The sequence below is a fragment of the Macaca thibetana genome, chromosome 5, assembly GCF_024542745.1.
Source record: "Macaca thibetana thibetana isolate TM-01 chromosome 5, ASM2454274v1, whole genome shotgun sequence".
In the NCBI taxonomy this organism is placed as follows: domain Eukaryota; kingdom Metazoa; phylum Chordata; class Mammalia; order Primates; family Cercopithecidae; genus Macaca; species Macaca thibetana.
This window is the reverse complement of record NC_065582.1, coordinates 127,664,185-127,689,801: the sequence shown is the minus strand read 5'-3', so window position 1 is coordinate 127,689,801 and position 25,617 is coordinate 127,664,185. Positions and strand designations below refer to the sequence as shown.

The 25,617-nt window shown below is 38.9% G+C and overlaps 1 protein-coding gene across 1 annotated transcript in view; it reads left to right on the top strand.

Annotated features, from left to right (window-relative positions):
• CDKL2 (cyclin dependent kinase like 2) overlaps window positions 1-25,617 on the top strand; it is a 52,807-nt gene that overhangs the window by 17,729 nt on the left and 9,461 nt on the right. The window contains exons 5-13 of the mRNA XM_050790810.1: window positions 4,453-4,631; window positions 6,199-6,311; window positions 7,672-7,811; window positions 11,521-11,609; window positions 13,628-13,763; window positions 14,605-14,906; window positions 15,500-15,593; window positions 19,634-19,757; window positions 19,982-20,088. Of these exons, the coding sequence (XP_050646767.1) occupies window positions 4,453-4,631; window positions 6,199-6,311; window positions 7,672-7,811; window positions 11,521-11,609; window positions 13,628-13,763; window positions 14,605-14,906; window positions 15,500-15,593; window positions 19,634-19,757; window positions 19,982-20,088 (1,284 nt within the window). The remainder of the gene's footprint in view (window positions 1-4,452; window positions 4,632-6,198; window positions 6,312-7,671; window positions 7,812-11,520; window positions 11,610-13,627; window positions 13,764-14,604; window positions 14,907-15,499; window positions 15,594-19,633; window positions 19,758-19,981; window positions 20,089-25,617) is intronic.

Genomic DNA, 25,617 nt, shown 5'->3' with positions numbered 1-25,617 from the left:
TAGGAGGCCTTCCATCGTGGCCTCCTGGCAACTTTGGAATGATACAGGCTCAGAAAATCTATTCTGAGAAACCTAATTTTGAGACTATCTGTCTCTTAGGGCAGACTCACATTGACCAAACTCAGGAGACTGAATGCCAGTTTAGTAAATTGCAAAGAGAGATAATTGTTACAGGGGTGAAATATATAAAGTAGAATAACAATAATGTTGAATTTGCAAGAAATCAGATCAGCATGAGGTGTTAGTGAATTAAATACTTAATGTATCAGTTTAAAAGATACTGATTCATCCTTCTTCATAAAAATGATGATATCTTCCCAATGGGCCTGTAATATTTGGAGTTAGGTGGCTGAATGCCCTACATTCATCTCTGTACTAAGGATAGGCTTGCCAGTGGAACCAGTAAGCAAAAAGAACCATTGTCTCTCTCACGTTAGAAGCGCATTTGAATGTGTCCTGCCTCCATTGCTTCTGTGTCCCTTTATTTTTATACTTTCATGATGAATCAACCCACGTTTAACATAACACATTCTACCTTTAGATGTACAGATACATCCAGGCAGTTTAGAGTCAAGTACTGCTGGCATGGGTGCCATTCCGTGTTTAAGGGAAGAGATTTTAGGCCGGGCATGGTGGCTCATGCCTGTAATCCTAGCACTTTGTGGGGCCGAGGTGGTCTGATCCCTTAAGGTCAGGAGTTTGAAACCAGCCTGGTCAACATGGTGAAATCCCCATCTCTACTAAAAATACAAAAAAATTAGCTGGGCATGGTGGCAGGCACCTGTAATCCCAGCTACTTGGGAGGCTGAGGCAGGAGAATTGCTTGGACCCAGGAAGCAGAGGTTGCAGTGAGCTGAGATCGTGCCACTGCCTTCCAGCTTGGGCAATACAGCGCGACTCTGTCTCAAAAAAAAAAAAAGGAGATTGTAAAATCCAGTGTTTCTCCAGGCGTGATGGCTCACGCCTGTAATTCCAGCAATTTGGAAGGCTGAGGCAGGCGGATCACCTGAGGCAGGAGTTTGAGACCAGCCTGGCCAAGATGGAGAAACCCCATCCCTACTAAAAATACAAAATTAGCTGGGTGTGGTGGGACATACCTGTAATCCCAGCTACTCGGAAGGCTGAGGCAGGAGAATGGCTTGAACCTGGGAGGCAGAGGTTGTGGTAAGCTGAGGTTGTGCCATTGCACTCCAGCCTGGGCAACAAGAGCAAAACTCCATCTCAAAAAAAAAAAAAAAAAAAATTCCAGTGGTTCCCTGCTAAGCTTCAGAGCATTTACATATCTCTTTAAACTATAGAAAATGTGAATTTTTATGGGTAAACTGATCTCATTCTAATTTATAAACACTTGTCTCAAGGGAACATTAGTGTTATTAATGTTGCCTGGCAGTCATATTACTTTTTTTCTAGTCCATTTACTCTTTTTTTTTTTTTGAGACAGAGTCTCACTCTGTCACCCATGCTGGAGTGACACGATCTTGGCTCACTGCAACCTCTGCCTCCTGGGTTCAAGCGGTTCTCCTGCCTCAGCCTCTCAAGTAGCTGGGATTACAGGTGTGCACCACCACACCTGGCTAAGTTTTGTATTTTTAGTAGAGATGGGGTTTCGCCATGTTGGCCAGGCTGGTCTTGAACTTCTGGCCTCAAGTGATCGGCTCACCTCGGCCTCCCAAAGTGCTGGCATTACAGGCATGAGCCACTGTGCTCAGCCTCCATTTACTCTTAAACTCTTCGTAGCACCTATCCTTAGGGTTATTGTGAGAATAAAATAAGTTAAAACATGAGAAACATTTAGAATAGTGCCTGACACATAAGTATTCAAGTGTTAGCTATTATTACCATTATTATTGAAGGTATATTTTAAGGTTTTGTTTTCTGGGCAGTTAACATTTCTCTTCTTAATGCAGACAGATAATAATGGTAGGGGCTGGAATAAATAAACACACAAATATATACATACATACATACATATGTAAACACATATACATACACATAAGGATGAGATACTTGACTTTAAGAAAATGAAAACATTTATTCTCAAATATATTACTCATTTTTTAATGTATCTATATATGTGAACACTTGAATTTTTAAAAATATAAATATTATTTTAATCCTTTTATGAGCCAGACTGAATAACATATTTAAAACCAAATTTAAGGTTTCTGTCAATTCAAGTTTGACCCAAATAGTACAGAACATTATAAGGTTTGTAGAACCCTAAACGCCTTTTTTACTGAAATTACTAGGTATCATAATTTATTTAGGTTATACCTAGTATTAAAGACCCATATCAGAACCTACCCTTTTCATAGTACTTTTTCTGGCCACCCCAGTCTGCAATGATGGATTTTAGGAAAAATTCAACTCATATCATCTTGGTTATACTTAGAATCTATTGTTGTTACCGTAAGTTATAAGGTATTAGAGTTGGGAAGAAACATGGTGATCATGCACTTTAGCCCCCTCATTTGTGGGCTGAGAAGATAGAAAGATTGAGTTGTCTATGGCTGTACTGAAAACCAGGGACTAGACCCAGGTCTCCCAACTCCCAGTTTAGCTCTTTCTTTTTTTCTTTTTTTTTTTTTTTTTGAGATGGAGTCTCACTCTGTTGCCTAGGATGGAGTGCAGTGGCATGATCTCGGCTCACTGCAAGCTCCGCCTCCCAGGTTCACGCCATTCTCCCTGCCTCAGCTTCCTGAGTAGCTGGGACTACAGGCACCCACCACCACGCCAGGCTAATTTTTTGTATTTTTAGTAGAGACGGGGTTTCACTGTGTTAGCCAAGATGGTCTCGATCTCCTGACCTCATGATCCACCCACCTCGGTCTCCCAAAGTGCTGGGATTACAAGTGTGAGTCACCGTGCCTGGACCGTTTAGCTTTTTCTATCACAGCACAGATGGTCTGAGACTGGACCTGTGTCCTCATCACTGATATCTAGGGTAATAAAAGTTGGTAGCCTGTACAACATGCTCAGCAATGGCAGATTGCCATTTAGAATGCTGGTCTTCTGAAAGAGTTTAAAACAAATCTATCTTTTGTAGTTTTCAAAATACGATTTGCTTATATTAGAGAATTAGGCCTAATAATGTCTTTTGCGTAGCTGTAGATTTTTAAATATATATATATTTTTTCAGATGGTGGCTCTGTCACCCAGGCTGGAGTGCAATGGCGCAATCTCGGCTTACTGCAACCTTCTCCCTCCCAGGTTCAAGCGATTCTCCTGCCTGAACCTCCAAAGTATCTGGGATTACAGGTGCCTGCCACCGCGCCTGGCTAATTTTTGTATTTTGACTAGAGACGAAGTTTCACCATGTTGGCCAGGCTGGTCTCAAACTCCTGACCTCAAGTGATCTGCCTGCCTTGGCCTCCCAAAGTGTTGGGATTACAGGCGTGAGCCACTGTGCCCGGCCTATTGATTTTTGATTTATTGTATTTCTAAGCTGCATTTCCTCTTTCCCATTCCTCTGAGCACCAACCTAGTTTAGGCCTTTGTCACCTCATACTGGTACTACTGCTCTTCTTCCTGCCTCTCATCTTTCTCTCTGATTTAGCTCATTTATGGCCAACATCAATTTTAAATACCACATTGTCTGTCACTTCCATGGGTTCCCAGGGTCTTGCCACACTTCCTAGTATGTCAGCTGAGATATTCCTCCTCCACTTCACACAACCTGTACTCTAGAAAAAAACGTTTTCTGGCCAGGCACAGTGGCTCACGCCTGTAATCTCAGCACTTTGGGAGGCCGAGGCAGGTGGATCACCTGAGGTCAGGAGTTTGAGACCATCCTGGCCCAACATGGTGAAACCCCGTCTCTACTAAAAGTACAAAAATTAGCTGGGCATGGTGGCAGGAGCCTGTAATCCCAGCTACTCGAGAGGCTGAGACAGAAGAATCGCTTGAACCCAGGAGGCGGAGGTTGCAGTGAGCCGAAATCGCGCCTTTGTACTCCAGCCTGGGCAACAAGAGCAAGACTCTGTCTTTAAAAAAAAAAAGTTTTCCCACAATCTCTTATCTATCCCCATTTACATTCTTGCTCTCTTTGTTACATTCGCTTGGGTTGCCCTTCTTTTTCTTTATTTATCTAGGTCATACTTAGTGTTAAAGACCTATGTTAGAGCCCAACCCCTGCATAAAAATTATCCCTGACTGCCCCAGCTTCAATGATAGCCTTACTCTCTTAGTCTTGAGAGGAGTCATTAACTGAACAGTTGATTTAGTAATTTGAAAAAATATATTTTATCCAATATTTTTGATTGTTTAAATAAAATTTCAAGTATAAATGTTCTTTCTTGCCCAACTAGGTCCTAGGTTGTTTAGGGCTAGGAGCAACTTTCTATGCTTTTGTTTGTATTCTTTAGAGGGACAAGATACAATGCCCTGCACAGAGCAGGTGCCCCAAAATAATTAATTTTATTTAACATCTGTCACACTCTGCTTCTTGTCTAGATCATACACAGAGATATAAAGCCAGAGAATATATTAGTCTCCCAGTCTGGCGTTGTCAAGCTATGCGATTTTGGATTTGCGCGAACATTGGCAGCTCCTGGGGAGGTTTATACTGATTATGTGGCAACCCGATGGTACAGAGCTCCAGAACTATTGGTTGGTGACGTCAAGTATGGCAAGTAAGACAGCAGTAATGGGGAGGAGTAGATTTTTACTCTTGCTTCTTGCTACAGTGGAATATGTTTATGATATAATAAATGATCTCTCTAATACTGAAAGTAAGGCTTGAGTTTCAGGGGCTGTATAAAGTGATTTGTAATCATTTTTGGTGCTTCCCCTTTAAACATTCCTGTGAAACAAGTATACTTGTTTTAGAGATGGGGAAATTAAGTGGTCCATTTTATACAGTGGATTGTAAATAGATACATTTATCACTTGTAAATAGAGGTGAACATTGATTGGTTAAATGTGACATTGTTGGAATAGGGAAGATGGAGTAAGCAAGGGTGGAGGCAGAAATATAACTAAGTAAAATGTTTTTAAAACATAAATTGTCTTCACAAGGGAATTCTTCAAAGAAGAAAGGATTGTAGCTTTTACTGCTTTTGATTGAAATCTTTCTAAAATATTTTCTACAATTTCTGTTTTCAGAGCAGACTAAACATTATTTATTATTTTCTTGATTACTGAGTTCTTATTTTGCTACCATGTTATAATTTTTGTGCCATTTTATAATTCAGCAATAACCTTAAGCATTTTAAGGTAGTTGTTCCTATATCAAATGATGCTTGCGTATTCTTTGAGTTCTTGTAACTGATTTTTAAGATCGTTTCAAATTTTTTATACCTAGGCTGGGCGTGGTGGCTCATGCCTTTAATCCCAGCACTTTGGGAGGCCCAGGTGGGCGGATCATGAGGTCAGGAGTTCAAGACCAGCCTGACCAACATGGTAACACCCCGTCTCTACTAAAAATACAAAAATTAGTCAGGCATGGTGGCATGCACCCGTAATCCCAGCTACTCGGGAGTCTGGGGCAGGAGAATCGCTTGAACCTGGGAGGTGGAGGTTGCAGTGAGCTGAGATTGCACCACTGCACTCCAGCCTGGGTGACAGAGTGAGATTCTGTCTCAAAAAAAAAAAAAAAAAAAAAAAAAAAAAAATTTATCCCTATCAGCCTTCAGTTCTCTTCATTGTTACTGTATTTATCCTTAGCAGCCACCTCCTCTTTCTGGTATACTGTTTTCAGTGTACCATGGCATAGCATGGATTGGTCAAGCTGGCTAGAGTTATGTGTAAACAAAGAATGAATAGGCCCTAAATGGAGCCTGAGAGTCTTATTTCCAGAATAAAGTATACATAATAACTGTTTTGGCTTTTCAGAAGGCATTTCCTTTTTATGTCACATGATTGAAGTTTCTGGAAAGCTCACTTATGCAAAATTGGGAGTTAGAACTTTAATAGGGAAATATCTTTTCATGGGTAATTTAAGACTTACTGTAGGTTGAGTATTCCTTATCCTAAATGCTTGGGACCAGAAGTGTTGCAGATTTCAGATTTTTTTTTTTTTTTTTTTGGATTTTGGGATATTTGCATTATACCATTGGAGCATGCCAAATCTGAGAATCTGAAATCTGAAATGCTCTCCTTGGCGTTTCCTTTGAGCATCACCTCAGTGCTCAAAAAGTTTTGGGTTTTAGAGCATATTAGGATGCCAGATTTTACACCACATTGCTTTTTTTTTTTCAGGGCTGTTGATGTGTGGGCCATTGGTTGTCTGGTAACTGAAATGTTCATGGGGGAACCCCTATTTCCTGGAGATTCTGATATTGATCAGCTATATCATATTATGATGTGTTTAGGTAAGGTTACACATCTGTGTTTTAAATTTTAGAGATTTTTCTGCATATTCATTTGTGCATGTGTGTTTGTGATTTTTTAAGCTGTTGCATTAAAGATTATATATGTTTTAAGTGAAGGTAGGGAGCATATAGGAAAACTGTGTGTGTGTGTGTGTGTGTGTGTGTGTGTGTGTGTGTGTGTGTTTTGAGATGGAGTTTCACTGTCCTTGCCCAGGCTGGAGTGCAATGATGCAATCTCGGCTCACTGCAACCTCCGCCTCCCGGGTTCAAGTGATTCTCCTGCCTCAGCCTCCCGAGTAGCTGGGATTACAGGCGTGCACCACCATGCCTGGCTAATTTTATATTTTTAGTAGAGATGGGGCTTCTCCGCGTTGGTCAGTCTGGAGTCAAACTCCTGACATCAGGTGATCTGCCCACCTTGGCCTCCCAAAGTGCTGGGATTATAGGCATGAGCCACCATGCCTGGCCCTGATGCATGTTCTTAATCACACTACCTCCCCTTTCCCCTCAACAAAGAGGAAAAGAGCAGAAGTTGTGCATTTCTCTGCACTTTTACATACAGTTAATTACATGTAGAGAGGACGCAATGATCATTTATTATTCTTGAGTCAGTAAGCATTTGGTGTAATATGACTACTGTCCTTACTTTCCATTCAAGAGGAGAGACAGAGATTTCCAGGGTTGGTTTAATCTTACCACAGATTTGGACTTTTGCTGTTAGTGCTTTTGACAGAATTTCAAAGCTGGACTATCAAAATCTTACGTTTGTTGAAATATCAACTTCATGTTTGAAGATGGAGCTTAGAAATGGAAATAATGGGAAAATATTTGGGGTAATTCAACTATTTGATTTGAAGTTTTTAGGTTAGAAATTAAATAAGCAGTACAATGGTTTCTTACAGTGGAATTTTCAGATATGTTTTATATTCAACTAGATATTAAAGTTGAGAAAAAAGATAAAGTGCTCAAATCTGACTTTAAGATAAGCACAAAATCAGTTGACCAAATATTAAATTCTTAAAGGGGTAGAACTGATTTATCTAGATTATATCCTGTCCATATGACTATTAATATTTTTATTGTTTTGTTCAGCACTTTATGCTTTGTAGTTAGAAACGAAGTGCTGGTACTTATATCTGGAAAGTTATAAAATATTTTTTACCTGTCCTTTTCCTATGCTCCTTAAGACTTCCATGTACCACCACAGTAACAGCATTGTCCTTGGTCAATTTTGCATGTTGACAGAGCCCCAAACTCCATAAGCTGTGTTCCACTATTTCCTCTACTTCACACCACATGTCTCTTCACCACTTCTGTCATGTTGTATAATAACAGAGATATGTGCTGTTTTCACTTCCAGGTAATCTAATTCCAAGACATCAGGAGCTTTTTTATAAAAATCCCGTGTTTGCAGGAGTAAGGTTGCCTGAAATCAAGGAAAGAGAACCTCTTGAAAGACGCTATCCTAAGCTCTCTGAAGTGGTGATAGATTTAGCAAAGGTAATCATACTTATTGTTTATACTTTATGACAGGGAATTTATGCACTATCAAGACTTATTTTTTCTTTTTTTCCTTGTCTAGTTGATCTTTTATTTTATTTTATTTTTTTGAGGCGGAGTCTCGCTGGTCGCCGAGGCTGGAGTGCAGTGGCGCGGTATCGGTTCACTGGAAGCTCCGCCTCCCGGGTTCACGCCGTTCTCCTGCCTCAGCCTCCGGCGTAGCCGGGACTACAGGCGCCCGCCACCAAGCACGGCTAATTTTTTGTATTTTTAGTAGAGACGGGGTTTCACCGTGTTAGCCAGGATGGTCGCCATCTCCTGACCTCGTGATCCGCCCGCCTCGGCCTCCCAAAGTGCTGGGATTACAGGCTTGAGCCACCGCGCCCGGCTTTTTTTTTTTTTTTTTTTTTTTTGAGACGGAGTCTCGCTCTGTCACCCAGGCTGGAGTGCAGTGGCCGGATCTCAGCTCACTGCAAGCTCCGCCTCCCGGGTTCACGCCATTCTCCTGCCTCAGCCTCCCGAGTAGCTGGGACTACAGGCGCCCGCCACCGCGCCCGGCTAGTTTTTTGTATTTTTTAGTAGAGACGGGGTTTCACGGTGTTCGCCAGGATGGTCTCGATCTCCTGAGCTCGTGATCCGCCCGTCTCGGCCTCCCAAAGTGCTGGGATTACAGGCTTGAGCCACCGCACCCGGCCTGGCTTTTTTTTTTTTTGAGACGGAGTCTCACTGTGTCACCCAGGCTAGAATGCAGTGGTGCGATCTCGGCTCACTGCAAGCTCTGCCTCCTGAGTTCAGGCCATTCTCCTGCCTCAGCCTCCCGAGTAGCTAGGACTACAGGCGCCCACCACCACGCCTGGCTAATTTTTTTTATTTTTAATAGAGACGGGGTTTCACTGTATTAGCCAGGATGGTCTTGATCTCCTGACCTCGTGATCCGCCCACCTCAGCCTCCCAAGCTGGGATTACAGGCATGAGCCACCATGCCTGGCCTCTAGTTGATCTTTTAGGTCAACAGTTTCCTGTAATGATTTTAATTTTTGTACATTTAGAAAAAAATTAAATAATTTGATGGGGGTAACTTCAGAGAAAAAGGACTGAAAATTTTACCTGTTTTAAAACTCATTAAGAAACCATTTATTGTTATCTAGCATTTTGTAAATGTGAAAACATCCTCATTGAAAAACATACTAAAAAGATAAAAACACTGTATGATTTTAACGTTTAACATTTAAAATACAAGCCTTGTGTAAATGGAAAATAAAATAAAAGTAGGATAAGAAAATAAAAAGGGGTTGGGCACGGTAGCTCAAGCCTGTAATCCCAGCACTGTGGGAGGCTAAGGTGGGTGGATCACTTGAGGTCAGGAGTTCGAGACCAGCCTGGCCAACATGGTGAAACCCCATCTCTACTAAAAATACAAAAAAATTAGCTGGGCGTGGTGGCGTACATCTGTAATCCCAGCTACTCGGGATGCTGAGGCAGAAGAATCACTTGAACCCAGGAGACAGAGGTTACAGTGAGCTGAGATAGCGCCACTGCACTCCATCCTCGGCGACAGAGTGAATCTCTCTCTCTCTCTAAATAAATAAATAACGGTTAGAGAAGCAGGAAAATATTAAAATGTAGGGCATAGGATGGCTGGGCGCGGTGGCTCACACCTGTAATCCCAGCACTTTGGGAGGCCGAGGCATGTGGATCACAAGGTCAGGAGTTCAAGACCAGCCTGGCCAAGATGGTGAAACCCCATCTCTACTAAAAATACAAAAATTAGCTAGGTGTGGTGGCATGTGCCTGTAACCCCAGCTACTCGGGAGGCTGAGGCAGACAATTGCTTGAACCTGGAATGTGGAGGTTTCAGTGAGCTGAGATTACACTACTGCACTCCAGCCTGGGCAACAGAGCGAGACTCTGTCTCAAAATAAATAAATAAATAAATAAAATGTAGGGCATAGGATCATGATCTGTATGGTATTGTCAAAGGGGTATTTGCTTAGCCACTGGATTGGCTGCAGCCAGTTTACAAATGGCCAATACTTTTTTGTTGTATTTGATTAAGGAAGATGTTAGAGGTTTTCATTCTATCAAGTAAGAATCTACTCTAAAAGTTGACCTTTTTGGGGAATTATTAGCTCAAAAAGTTCTCATTAGTTAAGATTGTTTAAAGTATTGATAAAATATGTACCTCTAAAACACTAGGCTATAACATTTACCCATTTTTTTTTTAATTCTTTAACTCCTGAAGTTTAATAAGCTTATAACTAATTATAACAAGTTCTTAGAATAATACATTTCCAGTTTGTTACATAATCTTTTAACAGATGCAAATATTTTTAATTGGTACAAGCTTTATAATCTTGTAAGGAGATACAAGGGAATAAAGGTAAAACTATTGTCCAACTTGTGTACCTTGATCATACCTTAAAGAATCAGATAAAACTTTGAAAATATTTTATTATGGAAAATTTCAAACAGAAAAGAAAATAGAAAGAATAGTTGTATAACAAACCTTCATGTACTTGTCATCTAGTTTCCACAATTATCGACCTTTTGATAATCTTGTTTAATTTATCTACACTTTTCAGCTTTTTTTGGAGTATTTTGAAGCAAATCGCAGACATGTTATTTTACTTATAAAAGAAGCACAGTTATGCGGAGAACTTTTCTTGTTCATTTAAAGCTACTTACTGAGCCCCTTCTATTTTTACTGGCATTTTAGGGGCTTTAATGAATCAGAACAAGACTTTGCAATAAAATAAAATAAAATAATCTTTGTAAAGCATCTAGCATAGTGATAAGTACAGGGTAAATCCTTTCCATTCTGTAATAGCCTTAAGTTTTGAAAATTCCAATTAATTTCTTACCATCATAAAATATCTAATTGATGTTTAAAGTTTCATTAATTTCCACAAAATTTCATTTCATAGTTTGAATTAGGATCTAAATGAAGACTATAGATTGCAATTGGTTGGTATGTTTTTAAAACTTTATTTATAAGCTTCTCTTCATCTCTTTCTTTTTTGTTTAAACCTTGCAATTTATTTGTTGAAGAAACTAAGTCATTTGTCCTTAGAATTTTCTACATAATGTGGTATACGTGTTCCTCTGTGTCCTGTATTTCTTATAAACTCACAGTAGAGCTAGAACTTGAACAGAATCAGGTTGATTTTTTGGCAGCACTACTTCATAGGAGGTTTGCGTATTTCCATATAGAGACACTGAATGTTTGGTGGTCTTTTTGTGATACTAGCAACCATTGATGGTCATTGTCTAGATTTGTGCTTTGTTCTTTATCCTTGATTATAGATGCATAAAGTACATTGGTGTGCAAGTGTGGTGGATTGTGCTGGTAATCCCAGCATTATGGGAAGCTGAGGAGGGTGGATAGCTTGAGCCCAGGAGTTCGAGACCAGCTTGGGCAACATGGCAAAACCCTGTCTCTACAAAAAATACAAAAATTAGCTGGGTGTGGTGGTGCATACCTGTGGTTCCAGCTACTCAGGAGACTGAGGTGGAAGGATCATCTGAGCCTAGAGAGGTCATGGCTGCGGTTGAGTAGCGATCACACCAGCCTGGGCGACAGAGTGAGACCCTGTCTTAAAAAAAAAAGAAAAAAATCATTGACTATAAAGAGGAATTTTTTTCATATTTATAAATTTAAATGTAGGTAGTTTTTCTTTGATATGAACTCTAGGTGTTCTTAATTTTTCAGAAATGCTTACATATTGACCCTGACAAAAGACCCTTCTGTTCTGAGCTCCTACACCATGATTTCTTTCAAATGGATGGATTTGCTGAGAGGTATAGTACTTACCCATGTTTTTCAGGCCATACCAACCTAGGGTTAAAGTAAGTCTTCCACAATAGTCACAGTCTTCCACAATGGCACATCTTTTATTTCTGTTCCCACCTACTTTGCAGGATCTCAGATATCTACCACCCTACCCCCATATTCCCTTAGCAATAATGCAGTTCCTAGGGGTGGTCTCCTACATTTACTAAATTAGTGCTCTTGGTTTTCATGAAGCAGTCACTTTAAGCTCTTCTTTCTGTCTCCCTGTGGTGACATCTACCAGTTAGGTCATTGATTTCTATGTTGCTACCAACTGTGTGATGCCATCATCTTAGATGCTGATGTAGTTATAAAAGTGCCATCTTCTGTTGCTGCCAAACTCATATCACACCAAGTGCTTTGATACTGCTGACACTGCTGATGTGTTGGAGACACAGTGAAGCTGACAAAACACAGAATAGTGAGATGAGTGGCAGTAACGTGTAGCTTAATAAAAGATAGCTAGGTCTTCCTAATTGCTTCTGTATTCAATTAGTTGTGATATGTTGTTTTTGTGGAAGTATATGAAGAAACTCTGGACTCACGTAAGTAGATAATAGTGGGCATGCTTTGATTCTATACCAAAACTCTGATACCATAGCAAAACTTGACAGTTGTAGTGTCTTTTTTTTTTTTTTTTTTTTTGAGATGGAGTTTCGCTCTTGTTGCCCAGGCTGGAGTGCACTGGTGCGATCTTGGCTCACTGCAACCTCTACCTCCTGGGTTCAAGTGATTCTCTTGCCTCAGCCTCCCGAGTAGCTGGGATTACTAGCATGTGCCACCACAGCCGGCTAATTTTGTATTTTTAGTAGAGATGGGGTTTCTCCATGTTGGTCAGGCTGGTCTCAAAACTCCTGACCTCAGGTGATCTGTCCGCCTGGGCCTCCCAAAGTGCTGGGATTACAGGTGTGAGCCACTGTGTCCGGCCCAGTGGTAGTTTCTTAAAGGCTGGTTGCATTGTGGAATCTGAAACCATATCATTGAGTTTTTCTTCCTTTATTAAATTAAAATCCATTGGTCTGTCCTTCCTTTTTAATGAATCTTTTACCCATGCATGCTTTTGTAATATCATGCTTTAGTGATTTGGAAAATATTAGTTTGCTGAGTTATGCAGATCTTAAAAATATTGACTTATTTCTTGTACAGCATCAAAAATTACATTCTATCTCATAAAAGTTTGTGAGTTTTGGGAAGCTGCTAAGCTCACAGTAGTGGATACAAGTTTAACAGAATTGTAATTTTTGCATACAATTTTGAATTTTATCATTGACACAGTAAGTTCAGTTTTCCTTGAAGTGACAAGATCACTTTATTTGTTAAAAGAAAATGTTTCACATAGAACCGAAGTCTTAATATTCATAGTTTTTCTGTCAGTGTTTCTTTCAAGTAAAAATATCTAGTTTAGTATCTATTTGTATCACAAATAATTACGCAAGCATTTTTCTTAAGACAACCATAGTATTTTGGTTTGTAGCAGAGGTGCTTTATGTATATTCTCATTTTGTCACACAGACGATAAAAAAAGGATGCTTTTAAGAGTTTGGCTTTAACTAAGTTAATACCTTTTTGCTGCTTCATCAGAGACATTCTTAAGCAAGACTGCCTTTAAAAAAAAAAAAAGGCCACTGAGAATGTGTGGCTATCAAGAAAGTAATGACTGCTAGTACATTTTGGTTTTGCTGCTTTGATTCTTGGTAAGGTGTCAGCAGGTTTATCCACCACTGCTTTCGTGTTAATGTGGTAAGAAAGACAAACATCTTTATGTTAAAATAATAGCATTGACTTTGTGAACCTTGTGAAGGTTCTTAGGGATCCCCAAAGATCTACACACCACCCTTTCCAAACTGCTGATCTAGGCCAGGATTTTTCTCATTTTTAATAACATAGACTAGTTTAACATTCAGTTTTAAAAAAATAAATATCTTGATAGTCAATTTTTTTTTGTAGGTTTATCCATGTCTTACAATTTTATTATATTTTTATGTAGGTTTTCCCAAGAACTACAGTTAAAAGTACAGAAAGATGCCAGAAATATTTCTTTATCTAAAAAATCCCAAAACAGAAAGAAGGAAAAAGAAAAAGATGATTCCTTAGGTGAAGAAAGAAAAACACTTGTGGTACAGGTAAATGTTCATGTTTCACATTTTTAATTTAATATACTTATTTTTTAAAATTTGTTGAGAAAAATGATAATTTTGAAAAAAGTTTTCTGAGCAGTGAGTATATTGTTAACTTTTAGTTTAGTTGCAAAAATATATCTTCTCAATAGATATTACCTGTTTAGAAAACTTAACATATCATGTTTTGAGTACCTGTTAGGTGCCAGACTGTGTAACAGTGCTTAAATCACATTCATCCAAGAACATCTAGACATGTGTTTTCATGCACACATACACGCACAGACACGTGGAACAAACAACCTTCACCCCACTTATCTTTCTTAAAGGATATGAGTGAAAAATATTGTTTGTAGAAATTTATATAAAGTAAAGCATTTGAAAAGTGAGATTTGGATACTTAACTTAGGTTCGCTTTTCCTAGTAAATTATCCAGGATCTGTTCTTGATAAGGTAATTCAAATCCACCACCAATACACTCATATGAAGTACAGCAAAAGAAGAAAGAGTTACCAGTTTTGTGTTCCCTGACTCTGAATATGTAAGAACAAAAGTGTCATTCTTGATTCCTCTTCCATGAGTTTTTCCACTGATGTGTGTGTATGTGTGTGTGTGTATGTCTGAGCGAGCTGTGTGAATTGCATTTCCATTCTTTTCGTATTTTCCCAATAACTATCTGAATAAGAATCTGGCTTTAATTTTAATCCCTTAGGTAGAATAAAGAAAACAGGTTGAAAAAGGTGATACTTATGATATTCTGCTCTAGTTGACAAGTACTTTATAAGAAGAGGTGAATTTTCGTTCTCTTCAGATCATTAACCTTATTAATATTTTTATTAATGATCAGGATACCAATGCTGATCCCAAAATTAAGGATTGTAAACTATTTAAAATAAAAGGCTCAAAAATTGATGGAGAAAAAGCTGAAAAAGGCAATAGAGCTTCAAATGCCAGCTGTCTCCATGACAGTAGGACAAGCCACATCAAAATAGTGCCTTCAACAAGCCTCAAAGACTGCAGCAATGTCAGTGTGGACCACACAAGGAATCCAGGCGTGGCAATTCCCCCGCTTATGCACAATCTTTCTGCAGTTGCTCCCGGTATTAATTCTGGAATGGGAACTGCGACTCTACCAATTCAGAGTTACAGGTATGAATTAGCAAAATAAGACCAAAAAATTGTTTAAGGATATATTTGCAAATTGCAAGGGTTTGTCAATTCATCCACATTGTTTTTATTCTCAGAATTCTGGATGCTATTCATTCTTGTCAGGTAGTTGTTTCAAAAGACTTTTTGGCTGTGTGATGAAAATTACTAGCGTTTGATCAAAACAATTCACCTAAGTCCTGAGAAAGTAGGGTTTTATTCCTTAAGGTGAAGAGAATCTACAGCTATATACTCTAATAATGTGAAAGCAGGTTGTCATAGTAAAAGAGAATTTTGGGGTGGTTGCTGCTGCATGGTGTGACTGTGAGCCTATAGTAGTGTAAGGAAGCTCTATTTGGGAATTTTGCTGAAAGGAGGGTAATGTATTTGGTAGGACTTGGGGGCTGGTGGGAGGCATGAGGGTAGTGTTAAAGAATAGAATGTTTCACCAGATTTATGTGCATTGTATATTTGAGAATAGATATTACATTCTGGTTAAACTGCTTGCTAGTTGGTGCTGTGTCATTTGGTTTTGTGCTTGAAAAAATAATTATTGCTGGTTCTAACCTAAAAACATTTTTTTTTTTTTGTTACAGAGTGGATGAGAAAACTAAGAAGTGTTCTATTCCATTTGTTAAACCGAACAGACATTCCCCATCAGGCATTTATAACATTAATGTGACCACATTAGTAAGTAAGCAGTTCTCAGTAGTAGAAGAGCAAACACCAGTCAGCTCTAGACTTTTATTAAAAGTAAATATGATAGTGAAGAACTGAGAATTTTATTTGGATACACATAAAGTGAAACCTTAATTGTGCATATATTATCTCAACCCGTCATAGCCATAAACGTGAAATTCTGAAAGTTTAAATAAGTTTTATAAGTCTGAAAACTCCCTTCCTTCCTTCCTTCCTTCCTTCCTTCCTTCCTTCCTTCCTTCCTTCCTTCCTTCCTTCCTTCCTTCCCTCCCTCCCTCCCCCTCCCTCCCTCCCTCCCTCCCTCCCTCCCTCCCTCCTATCCTCCCTGCCTCCTTCCCTCCCTCCCTTCCTTCCTTCTTTTCCTTTCTTCCTTTTTTCCACGGAGACTTGCTCTGTCGCTCAGACTACAATGCAGTGGCGTGATCTTGGCTCACTGTAACCTCCACCTCCTTGGTTTAAGCAATTCTCCTGCCTCAGCCCCTTGAGTAGCTGGGATTACAGGTGCCTGCCACCACTCCTGGCTAATTTTTGTATTTTTAGTAGAGACAGGGTTTCACCATCTTGGCCAGGCTGGTCTCGAACTCCTGACCTCGTGATCCACCTTGCCTTGGTCTCCCAAAGTGCTGGTATTACAGGCATGAGCCATCTGTGCCTGGCTTGTTTTATTTTTTCTTTAGTAACATAGTAAATTTTCTCACCTTGATGATTGCTGATCAGTTCTTTTTTAGAGTAGATGAGAATATAAATTGTCTTATCTCACCCACAACAGATTTTTGGTGGCTGTATTCTATTGGCCGGAGATGGTAGCACACATCTACAATCCCAGCACTTGGGAGGCTGAGGCGGGAGGATAGTTTGAGCCCAGGAGTTTGAGACAAGCTTGAGCAACATGGCAAGATCCTGTCTCTACAAAATTTTTTTTAAAAAAATTAGCTGGGTATGGTGGCACATGACTGTAGTCCAAGCTACTTGGGAGGCTAAGATGGGTGGACCTGGAAAGTTGAGGATACAGTGGTAAACTGTGGCTGTGATTGTGCCCCAGCACCTCAGCCTAGGTAACAGACCAAGATCCTGTCTCACCAAAAAAAAAAAAAAAAAAAAAAAAAAAAAGAAAAAGAAAGAAACGATTCTATTTATTTATATAATAAATATTTATCAATCATTTATTATGTGTGAGACACTGGAAATAAATAAATCTTTCTTTTCAAGGACTTCATGATCTAGAGGATCAGCAAATTAAAGCATAGTATCATATTGTATTTAGAGATAGCACAGAAAGGAGCATTATTATTCTCGGCATGGCATCCAGAATGTTTCTCTTTTAAAGTTACGTGAAACCCTCATCATTCTTCTGCTCAACATACTCCATTAGCTTCTTATCTCTGAGGAAAGGCCAAAGTCCTTACAGGGTCTATAAGTGCCTGCATGATTGACTCCACCCAGCCCTCTATCCCATCCCCACCTACTCTTTCTCCATCAATCTGTTCTACCACACTGATTTCCTTGTTATTCCTGGAACATGGTCAGACATACTCCCACCTTTGGGCTTTTGCACTTGCTATTTCTTTTGCTTTAGAATATCCTTCCCCCAGATAATCCAATGGATTTACTTTTTCTCTTCCTTAGTTCACATGAAACCTTATTGTGAAGTCTTGTAACTCATTATGCTTCCCTTTATGTTCGATGCCTTCTCCTTGCTTATTTTTTTCCATTGCATTTACCTGGCATCATCTATATACTCTTATTTATATATTGTCTGTCTCCCCCGACTAGAATGTAAGCTTCCAAGGCAGAGATTTGTGCTTTTGTTTTCCTCACTGTACTTTTCCTTCCTATGCAAGTACAAATATATATATATATATTATATGTTTTTCGAGACAGAATCTCACTGTGTTGCCCAGGCTGGAGTGCAGTGGCATGATCTCAGCTCACTGCAACCTCCGCCTCCCTGATTTGAGCGATTCTCCTGCCTCAGCCTCCTGAGTAACTGGGATTACAGGCACCCACCACCACACCCAGCTAATTTTTGTATTTTTAGTAGAGGCGAGGTTTCTCCATGTTGGCCAGGCTGGTCTCAAACTCTTGACCTCGGGTGATCTGCCCACCTTGGCCTCCCAAAGTGCTGGGATTACAGGTGTGAGCCACCATGCCTGGCCTAAAATTTAAAAATGAGTTCAAACTACCAGGTTAACATATTCAAAGACTGAAAATAAAACACATAATAAGTATTTATAATAATACATTTATTCACACCTTAGAATGGGGGCATAAAACATGGGAGAGAGGTACTGACCTACAACCTACAAGTTGAAGGAAATCTAGGCTTAGCTCTGCTTGCATTAATTTTCATTAAGGAAAGACTCCACACTGAATGAATGAATGCTTTTCACAACAAAGGGAGGTATGGATGTATTCCCAAAGGAGTATTTTTGTGTGTGTGTGTGTGTGTGTGTGTGTGTGTGTGAGACAAATTTCCTTTCTCTACTTCTCTCACTATCTTCAGTGCTGGAAAATACAGCCTTTTCATCTCTCTCATGATTTGGACATTGTATTTATTTTTCTTTTAATTATTCTTAGTTTATAATTTCTGTGCTTATAATACTTTCTTTTTTGGTTTCTTTGTGGATATTTGTGTTTTAAAATCCTGATTTGCTTTGGAAGATTATTTTAATCAGGAAGGCTTTTCAAAATAGCTGGTTTAATACCATTTTGCCAGAACTGATATCAACCTGCTTTCAGGTATTGCATAATCAATGCTGGCTGATAATTTTAGATCTGATTTATTCTTCTTTGGAAGAGGTAATCAAGAAAGGAGGTGAAGATTAGGAGGGCGAAGACCCAGTGGAGTCTTTCCTTAATGAAAATTAATGCAAGCAGAGCTAAGCCTAGACTGTCTTCAACTGGTATGTTAAAGATCAGTACCTCTCTCCCATGTTTTATGCCTCTATTCTGATGTGTGAATAAATATATTATTATAAATACTGATAATGTGTTTTATTTTCACACTTTGAATGTGTTAATCTGGTAGTTTAAAGTCATTTTTAAATTTTATTTTTTGTACTTGCATGTAGTTTTCTTGAACTATTTTATTTTATAGCCAACTTGAACCAATAGCCTTAGCGCTTGGAAAAGAGTAAGCAGAAACATCTAAAAGAAAGAAACGCAAAAGCTCACTGCAGGACTCGTGAAGAATTTCTGGCAGCCAGAATGGCATAACTCACAGAATATTAAGTTTGAGGCATCAAGGAACCTCAATAACTTAATGTCATTATACATATGCTTGTGTGTATGTAGTTCATTATACATACATATGAATACAGGGTTTCTGTGATTCTCGAATGAAAAATATTGGAAAAGTGTCAAATTCATAAGGATGCAGAATTGAAGTGCTGCTGCTATTCCTCACTATTTTTTTCTGACTTTATCAACTGTGAAATAATAGTACTAAGAAAGATTAGGAAAATAATTGAAGTTATAATACTTTACTTAATAAATTGTATTCCTAGGAGGATAGTATTATATTCTTACTCTGAGGAGCAAGACAAGGACAAATATAGAAAAATGAATAACAAAATTATATTGGGAAAGTGAAAAATAAGCTAGGGGGAGATGTGATATACATGTGAAGATAAACTGTTCAAAATTTATGAAGACAACAGCAACTATTTGCTGAAAAGCCTAGGAAGTGTTGTAAGGCCCGACCTTGCTGACCTGAAGAACCAGGGCATCAATGCCCATCTTTTAACCTTTTACTACTTGCTGGGATTTACACACTGATAATTGGCAAAGGGAGAAGGAGAAACTCATAGCAATCAAGTTATCTACTTGTTAGCAATTTTAATGAATTTAATGAGGAAGACATTTGAAATAATTGGATGAAATTTTTTTCTATTATTAATGTCCTTCAATGTGTTAATTATAGACCTTCAATTTCACAAATTTTAGGATATGAGCATAGGAGTTACAAAAGAAGGAAAGCCTAGCTAACCTTGAAACTAATTCTTTTTTGTTGACTATATTGATGATATTAGGTCTCTAGTGAAAAAAGCCTCTTTCGGGCAAGTAAGAAAAGAAGGGAGTACTCCAGGACAGATGTCCATTTGCCTGAACTAAACTATAATCATCTCCCTGAACTAAGAGCATTGGAAGGCACAGGTATGTTGATAATGCTTTTACTTTGTATAGTCTGTTTAGAGTATTTAAAATGTATGTTAAATAAACAGAATTTAAAAATAAAAATTCATAGTAACTTTACATATTTAAGTATGTAAATACCTATTTTAATAAGTACATACTGAGTAACAAGTAGAGAATGTCAAAAACTAAAAACTAACAAAATGTCTAATATTTTCACTGTGTTTATGGTCATTTTTATCTAGCTCGAAATTCCAGGCTAACAAAGAAAGAGAGCAAAATTCTTTCAGAATCTCGAATTCCTTCTCTGGCCGCTATTGACCTGCACACCCCCAGTATTACATTACATCAGGTACAGAAATACTCTTTATAGGATGGACAGAACTCAGGTCTCTCTCATACTTACTAGTAAAGTATTTTAGGGAGAGTTTGCTCTTAAGAATTGTGCAGGTTTATTGGTGGGATCTATAACATTTTGCTTGCTAAAGTTTGTTTGATTCATCGCACTTAGTACCTTTGTTACATATATATTTACACAAATGTTTCCTAACTTGCCATAATACTTTTTTTTTTTTTTTTTTAGCGACATGGTTGTGTTCTGGTGCCCAGGCTAGAGTGCAGTAACGTGATCCTAGCTCACTGCAGCCTCAAACTCTTGAGCTTAAGCAATCCAACTACTTCAGCCTCCCATATAGCTGAGATTACAGGCATGCACCACCATATCCAGCTAATTTTTAAATTTTTTGTAGAGATGAGGCTTTGCTATGTTGCCTGGGCTGGTCTCAAAACTCCTGGCCTCAAGTGATCCTTCTGTTTTAGCCTCCCAAAGTGTTAGAATTACAGATGTGAGCTATGGCTACTGGCCAGTAATCCATTTTTTATAGGTTAAAAATGTGTGTGTCTGGGTATGCAGCCTAGCTACAGTTTTAGTTAACTACTGGGTTTATTTATTTATTTATTTTATAGTTCGTAGTATTTCACTACATTAACTCCAAAGTTATAAACACCCTACCTTTCAAAGAGAGAAACTCTGGAATTGTTTTTATTCTTTCAAAATAGATGATCTATTTGACATATTTTCCCCAACACAATCCATTTTATCCATGTTAAAGATTTGCTATTCCATATAGTCATTTTTTTCTATCATTGCTCTTAACTTTTCAGAATATATGTGTTTCTATTACTTTTATATCAACAGCCATATCAGTCATTTTTACACTGAAAAAATTGACAAACTTAAATCTCCTGAGCCAACCATAACTAGCTACAAACTTTGGCTATGGACATTGTACTTTCCTTTTACTGCTTCAGACAGATTTTTCACCTCTGCTTGAAGCTAGACAACTTTTGTTTTAGAATTATTTCTCCATCCTCATTATTAACACATTTCCATTTCATAGAGAGTTCCTGTATGTTGTTCCTTATCCATGGTGATGCTTTTTCCACTGTGAACTCTTTTTTTATTTTTATTTTTTGAGACAGAGTCTCACTCTGTCACCCAGGCTAGAGTGCAGTGGTGCAATCTCAGCTCACTGCAACCTTTGCCTCCTAGGTTCAAGTGATTCATGTGCCTCAGCCTCCTGAGCAGCTGGGATTACAGGTGTGCGGCTAATTTTTGTATTTTTAGTAGAGACAGGGTTTCACCATGTTGGCCAGGCTGGTCTTGAACTCCTGACCTCAAGTGATCCACCTGCCTCGGCCTCCCAAAGTGCTGGGATTATAGGTGTGAGGCATTGCCCCCGGCCTCCCTGTTAACTCTTTAATAGTTCTGCAGAGCTCTACAAAGGAGTAGTGTTACTGAGGATAATAAATTATCTAGAGATGCTGAGGAAAGGATTTATTGCTGTGATTGCTTTGCCTTATCTCTTGCCGACAATTTCTATAGCACCATTTAATTAAAACTGAACAAATTTCTGTCACATGAAGACTAATCACTGTCACAGATTCCACATTTAGGAACCATAGAGTATCAATACATTTCTTATATAGTTCTTTACTTCTTTTTTTTTCTGAGACAGAATTTTGCTGTGTCATCCAGGCTGGAGTGCAGTGGCACCATCATGGCTTACTGCATCCTTGATTCCCTGAGTTTAAGCGATCTTCCCATCTCAGCTTCTTGAGTAGCTGGGACTACAGGCGTGCACTAACACACCTGGCTATGAGCCACTGTACCTGGCCTCTTTTTTTTTTTTTTGGACATGTGGTCTTGCTCTGTTGCCCAGGCTGTAGTGCAGTGGCATGCTCATAGCTCACTGCAGCCTTGAACTCCTGGGCTTAAGCCATCTTTCCACCTCGGTCTTCCAAGGAGCTGGGACTACAGGTGCAGGCCACCACGCCCAGTAATACAATTTTTTTTTAGAGGTGGAGTCTGTTTATCTATCCATTTTCCAGCTGAGGGACAGTGGAGTTGTTTGCAGTTTTTGACAATTAAACGTGAAGTGTTATGTAAACATTTGTAAATGTGTTTTTTGTGTGTGAATATATAGTTTCACATTTAGTTGGTAAATACCTGAAAATGGATTTGCTGGGTCATTTGGTAAGTATATGTTTAACTTTATAAGAAACTATCAAATTTTTCCAAAATGACTACATCATTTTGTATTTCAACCAGCAATGCATAATAATTTCAGTTGTGCCTTATCCTCACCAATACTTGGTATTGTCAGTTTAATTTTAGCCATTCTAATAGGTGTGAAGTGGCATCTCATTGTGGTTTTAATCTGTATTTCCCTAATGACAAAGATGTTGAGAATCTTTTGTCATTTGTATATCTTCTGTATATCTTCTTTGATGAAATATCTGCTCAAATCTTTTGCCCATTTTTAATGGTTGTTTGTTTTCACCTTGTTGAGTCATTATTTATTTTGATGTTCAAACTAGTCCAGTTTTTCTAGTGGGATCCCCTTCCAGGTAGCTTCTGTCTCCTTTTGACATATCCTCATTATTCTTTGAGGAATTCTTTGCTATCTGGTGCAACAGATAATGCAGATTGATTTGTACCAACCTGGAATCAGCCACTTCTCTAAGGATCCCTAGTTTCCTTTAGTAGAAAATCATATTTAGAAATTAAGATCTGGGCTCTAGGTGTGTTCATTGATTTGGGGGAGTCATTGTTCCAAGGCCCTCTTAGTGGACAGAGCTAGGTACATAGACCTAGGTACATACACATTTACTATGAGTTTATTTCTATTTCTACCTATGGTTACTGAAATCTACAAAGATACCCCTAATTGTAATCCAACACCTAGAGTTTGGTCTAGTTTACTATTCTCTTCTTTAACAGTGAGAAATTTAGCTGTATGTTATTCCATGTATAATTTAATATATGTACTTATTTGATTGATTATTTTATATATATGTAACCTCCTGTAACTGCTACTGTGATTTCCCTTTTTTAAAAAAGATATATTTGTCATGTTTTAACACTGAGATTTTGTTAGCTGCATAAAACAAGTTGAGAAGTGGTCTCTCTTTATTTCCTGAAAAGGTTTAATAAGTTGGTGTTATTTGTTCCTTGAATGATTAATAGAATTCTCTGATGAAGCCATCTGTCCCAAGAGCTTTATTTTGGGGAAAGTTTTGGATAATTTTTTTTTTTTTTTTTTGAGACGGAGTCTGGCTCTGTCGCCCAGGTTGGAGTGCAGTGTCGCCCAGGTTGGAGTGTAGTGGCGCGATCTCAGCTCACTGCAAGCTCTGCCTCCCGGGTTCACGCCATTCTCCTGCCTCAGCCTCCTGAGTAGCTGGGACTACAGGCGCCCGCCACCGCGCCCGGCTATTTTTTTTTGTATTTTTAGTAGAGACGGGGTTTCACCGTGGTCTCGATCTCCTGACCTTGTGATCCGCCCGCCTCGGCCTCCCAAAGTGCTAGGATTACAGGCGTGAGCCACCGCGCCCGGCCTAATTTTTTTTTTTTTTTTTTTTGAGACGGAGTTTGGCTCTTGTTGCCTAGGCTGGAGTGCAATGGTGCGATCTTGGCTCACTGCAACCTCCACCTCCTGGATTCAAGCAATTCTCCTGCCTCAGCCTCCCGAGTAGCTGGGATTATAGGCAAGTGCCACCACGCCCGGCTAATTTTGTATTTTTAGTAGAGAAGGGGTTTCTCCATGTTGGTCAGGCTGGTCTCGAACTCCCGACCTCAGGGAATCTGCCTGCCTCGGCCTCCCAAGGTGCTGGGATTACAGGTGTGAGCCACCGTGCCCAGCCTGATTTCAATTTCTTTAAAAAATACAGTGCTATTCAGATTTTCTGTTTCTTCTTGTGTCTCTTTTGGTAGGTTGTATTTTTTAATACTTTTGTTCATGTCATACAATTTTTAAAATTTGTTGGCATGATGTTGTTCATAGTATTCTCTTATTGTCCTTCTGTTTTGTTTTTGTTTTTGAGATGGAATCTTGCTCTGTCACCCAGGCTAGAGTACAGTGGCACAATCTCAACTCACTGCAACCTCTACCTCCCAGGATTAAGCGATTCTCCTGCCTCAGCCTCCTTAGTTACTGGGATTACAGGCGTGAGCCACTACACTTGGCTAATTTTTGTATTTTTAGTAGAGACGGGGTTTCACCATGTTGGCCAGGCTGGTCTCAAACTTCTAACTTCCAGTGATACATCCACCTCAACCTCCCAAAGTGCTGGGATTACAGGCGTGAGCCATTGCACCTAACCTCTTATTGTCCTTTTAATATCTGTAAGGACTGTGATGATTATTCCTTATTTGTTTTTACTTTATTATGTTCACTTTCTTTTTCTTGATCAGTATAGTTAGGAGTTTGTCAATTTTGTTGTGTTTTTCAACAAAATCAAGCCTTTGGCATTGTTAATTTCCTCTCTTATCTGTCGGTTCCCTATTTTTATTGATGTCTCCTCTTAGTTTTTCCCTTTTTGGGTTTATTCTGCTCAATTTTTCTAGGTTCTTAAGGTAACTCATCACTTGGTCACTTAGATTTTTGTGTGTGTAATGTAAACATGTAAAGCTACACATTTTCCTCTAAGCACTGTTTTACCTTCATCCCACAGCTTTTGATATGTTGTATTTTCATTTCTATGCTTATTGAAATCTACAAAGATTCCTTTAATTCGAATCCAACATCACAGAGTTTGGTCTAGTTTACTCTCCTCTTTGAGAGTGAGAAAATTAGCTGTATGTTATTCTATGTATAATTTAATATATTTACTTATTTGATTAATTATTTTGTATATATCTAACCTCCTATTACTGCTACTATAATTTCCTTTTTTTTAAAAAAAGATATCTTTGTCATGTTTTAACATTAAGATTAGTCCAGGCTGGGTGCAGTGGCTCATGCCTGTAATCCCAGCACTTTGGGAGACCAAGGCGAGTGAATCACGAGGTCAGGATATCAAGACCATCCTGGCTAACACGGTGAAACCCCGTCTCTACTAAAAATACAAAAAAATTAGCCAGGCGTGGTGGCGGGTGCCTGTAGTCCCAGCTACTCGGGAGGCTGAGGCAGGAGAATGGTGTGAACCCGGGAGGCAGAGCTTGCAGTGAGCCAAGATCGCGCCACTGCACTCCAGCCTGGGGGACAGAGCTAGACTCCGTCTCAAAAAACAACAACAACAACAAAAAAGGTTAGTCCATACGTTTTCTAATATCCCTTGTAATTTCTTCTCTGACCTATGAATTATTTAGAATTGTTGTTTAATAGCCAGGTATTTGAGGTTTCCCTAGATGTCTTCTTACTAATTTGTAATTTAATTCCATTGTGGTCAGAGAATACACTCAGTGTGATCTTGATTTTTTTAGACTCAATGAGACATGTTTTATGGTCTACAGTCTATCTTGCTGATTGACTTGGTTCCCTTGAAAAAAATGTATATTCTTTGTTGTTGGATTAATTGTTCTATAAATGTGAAACTAGAT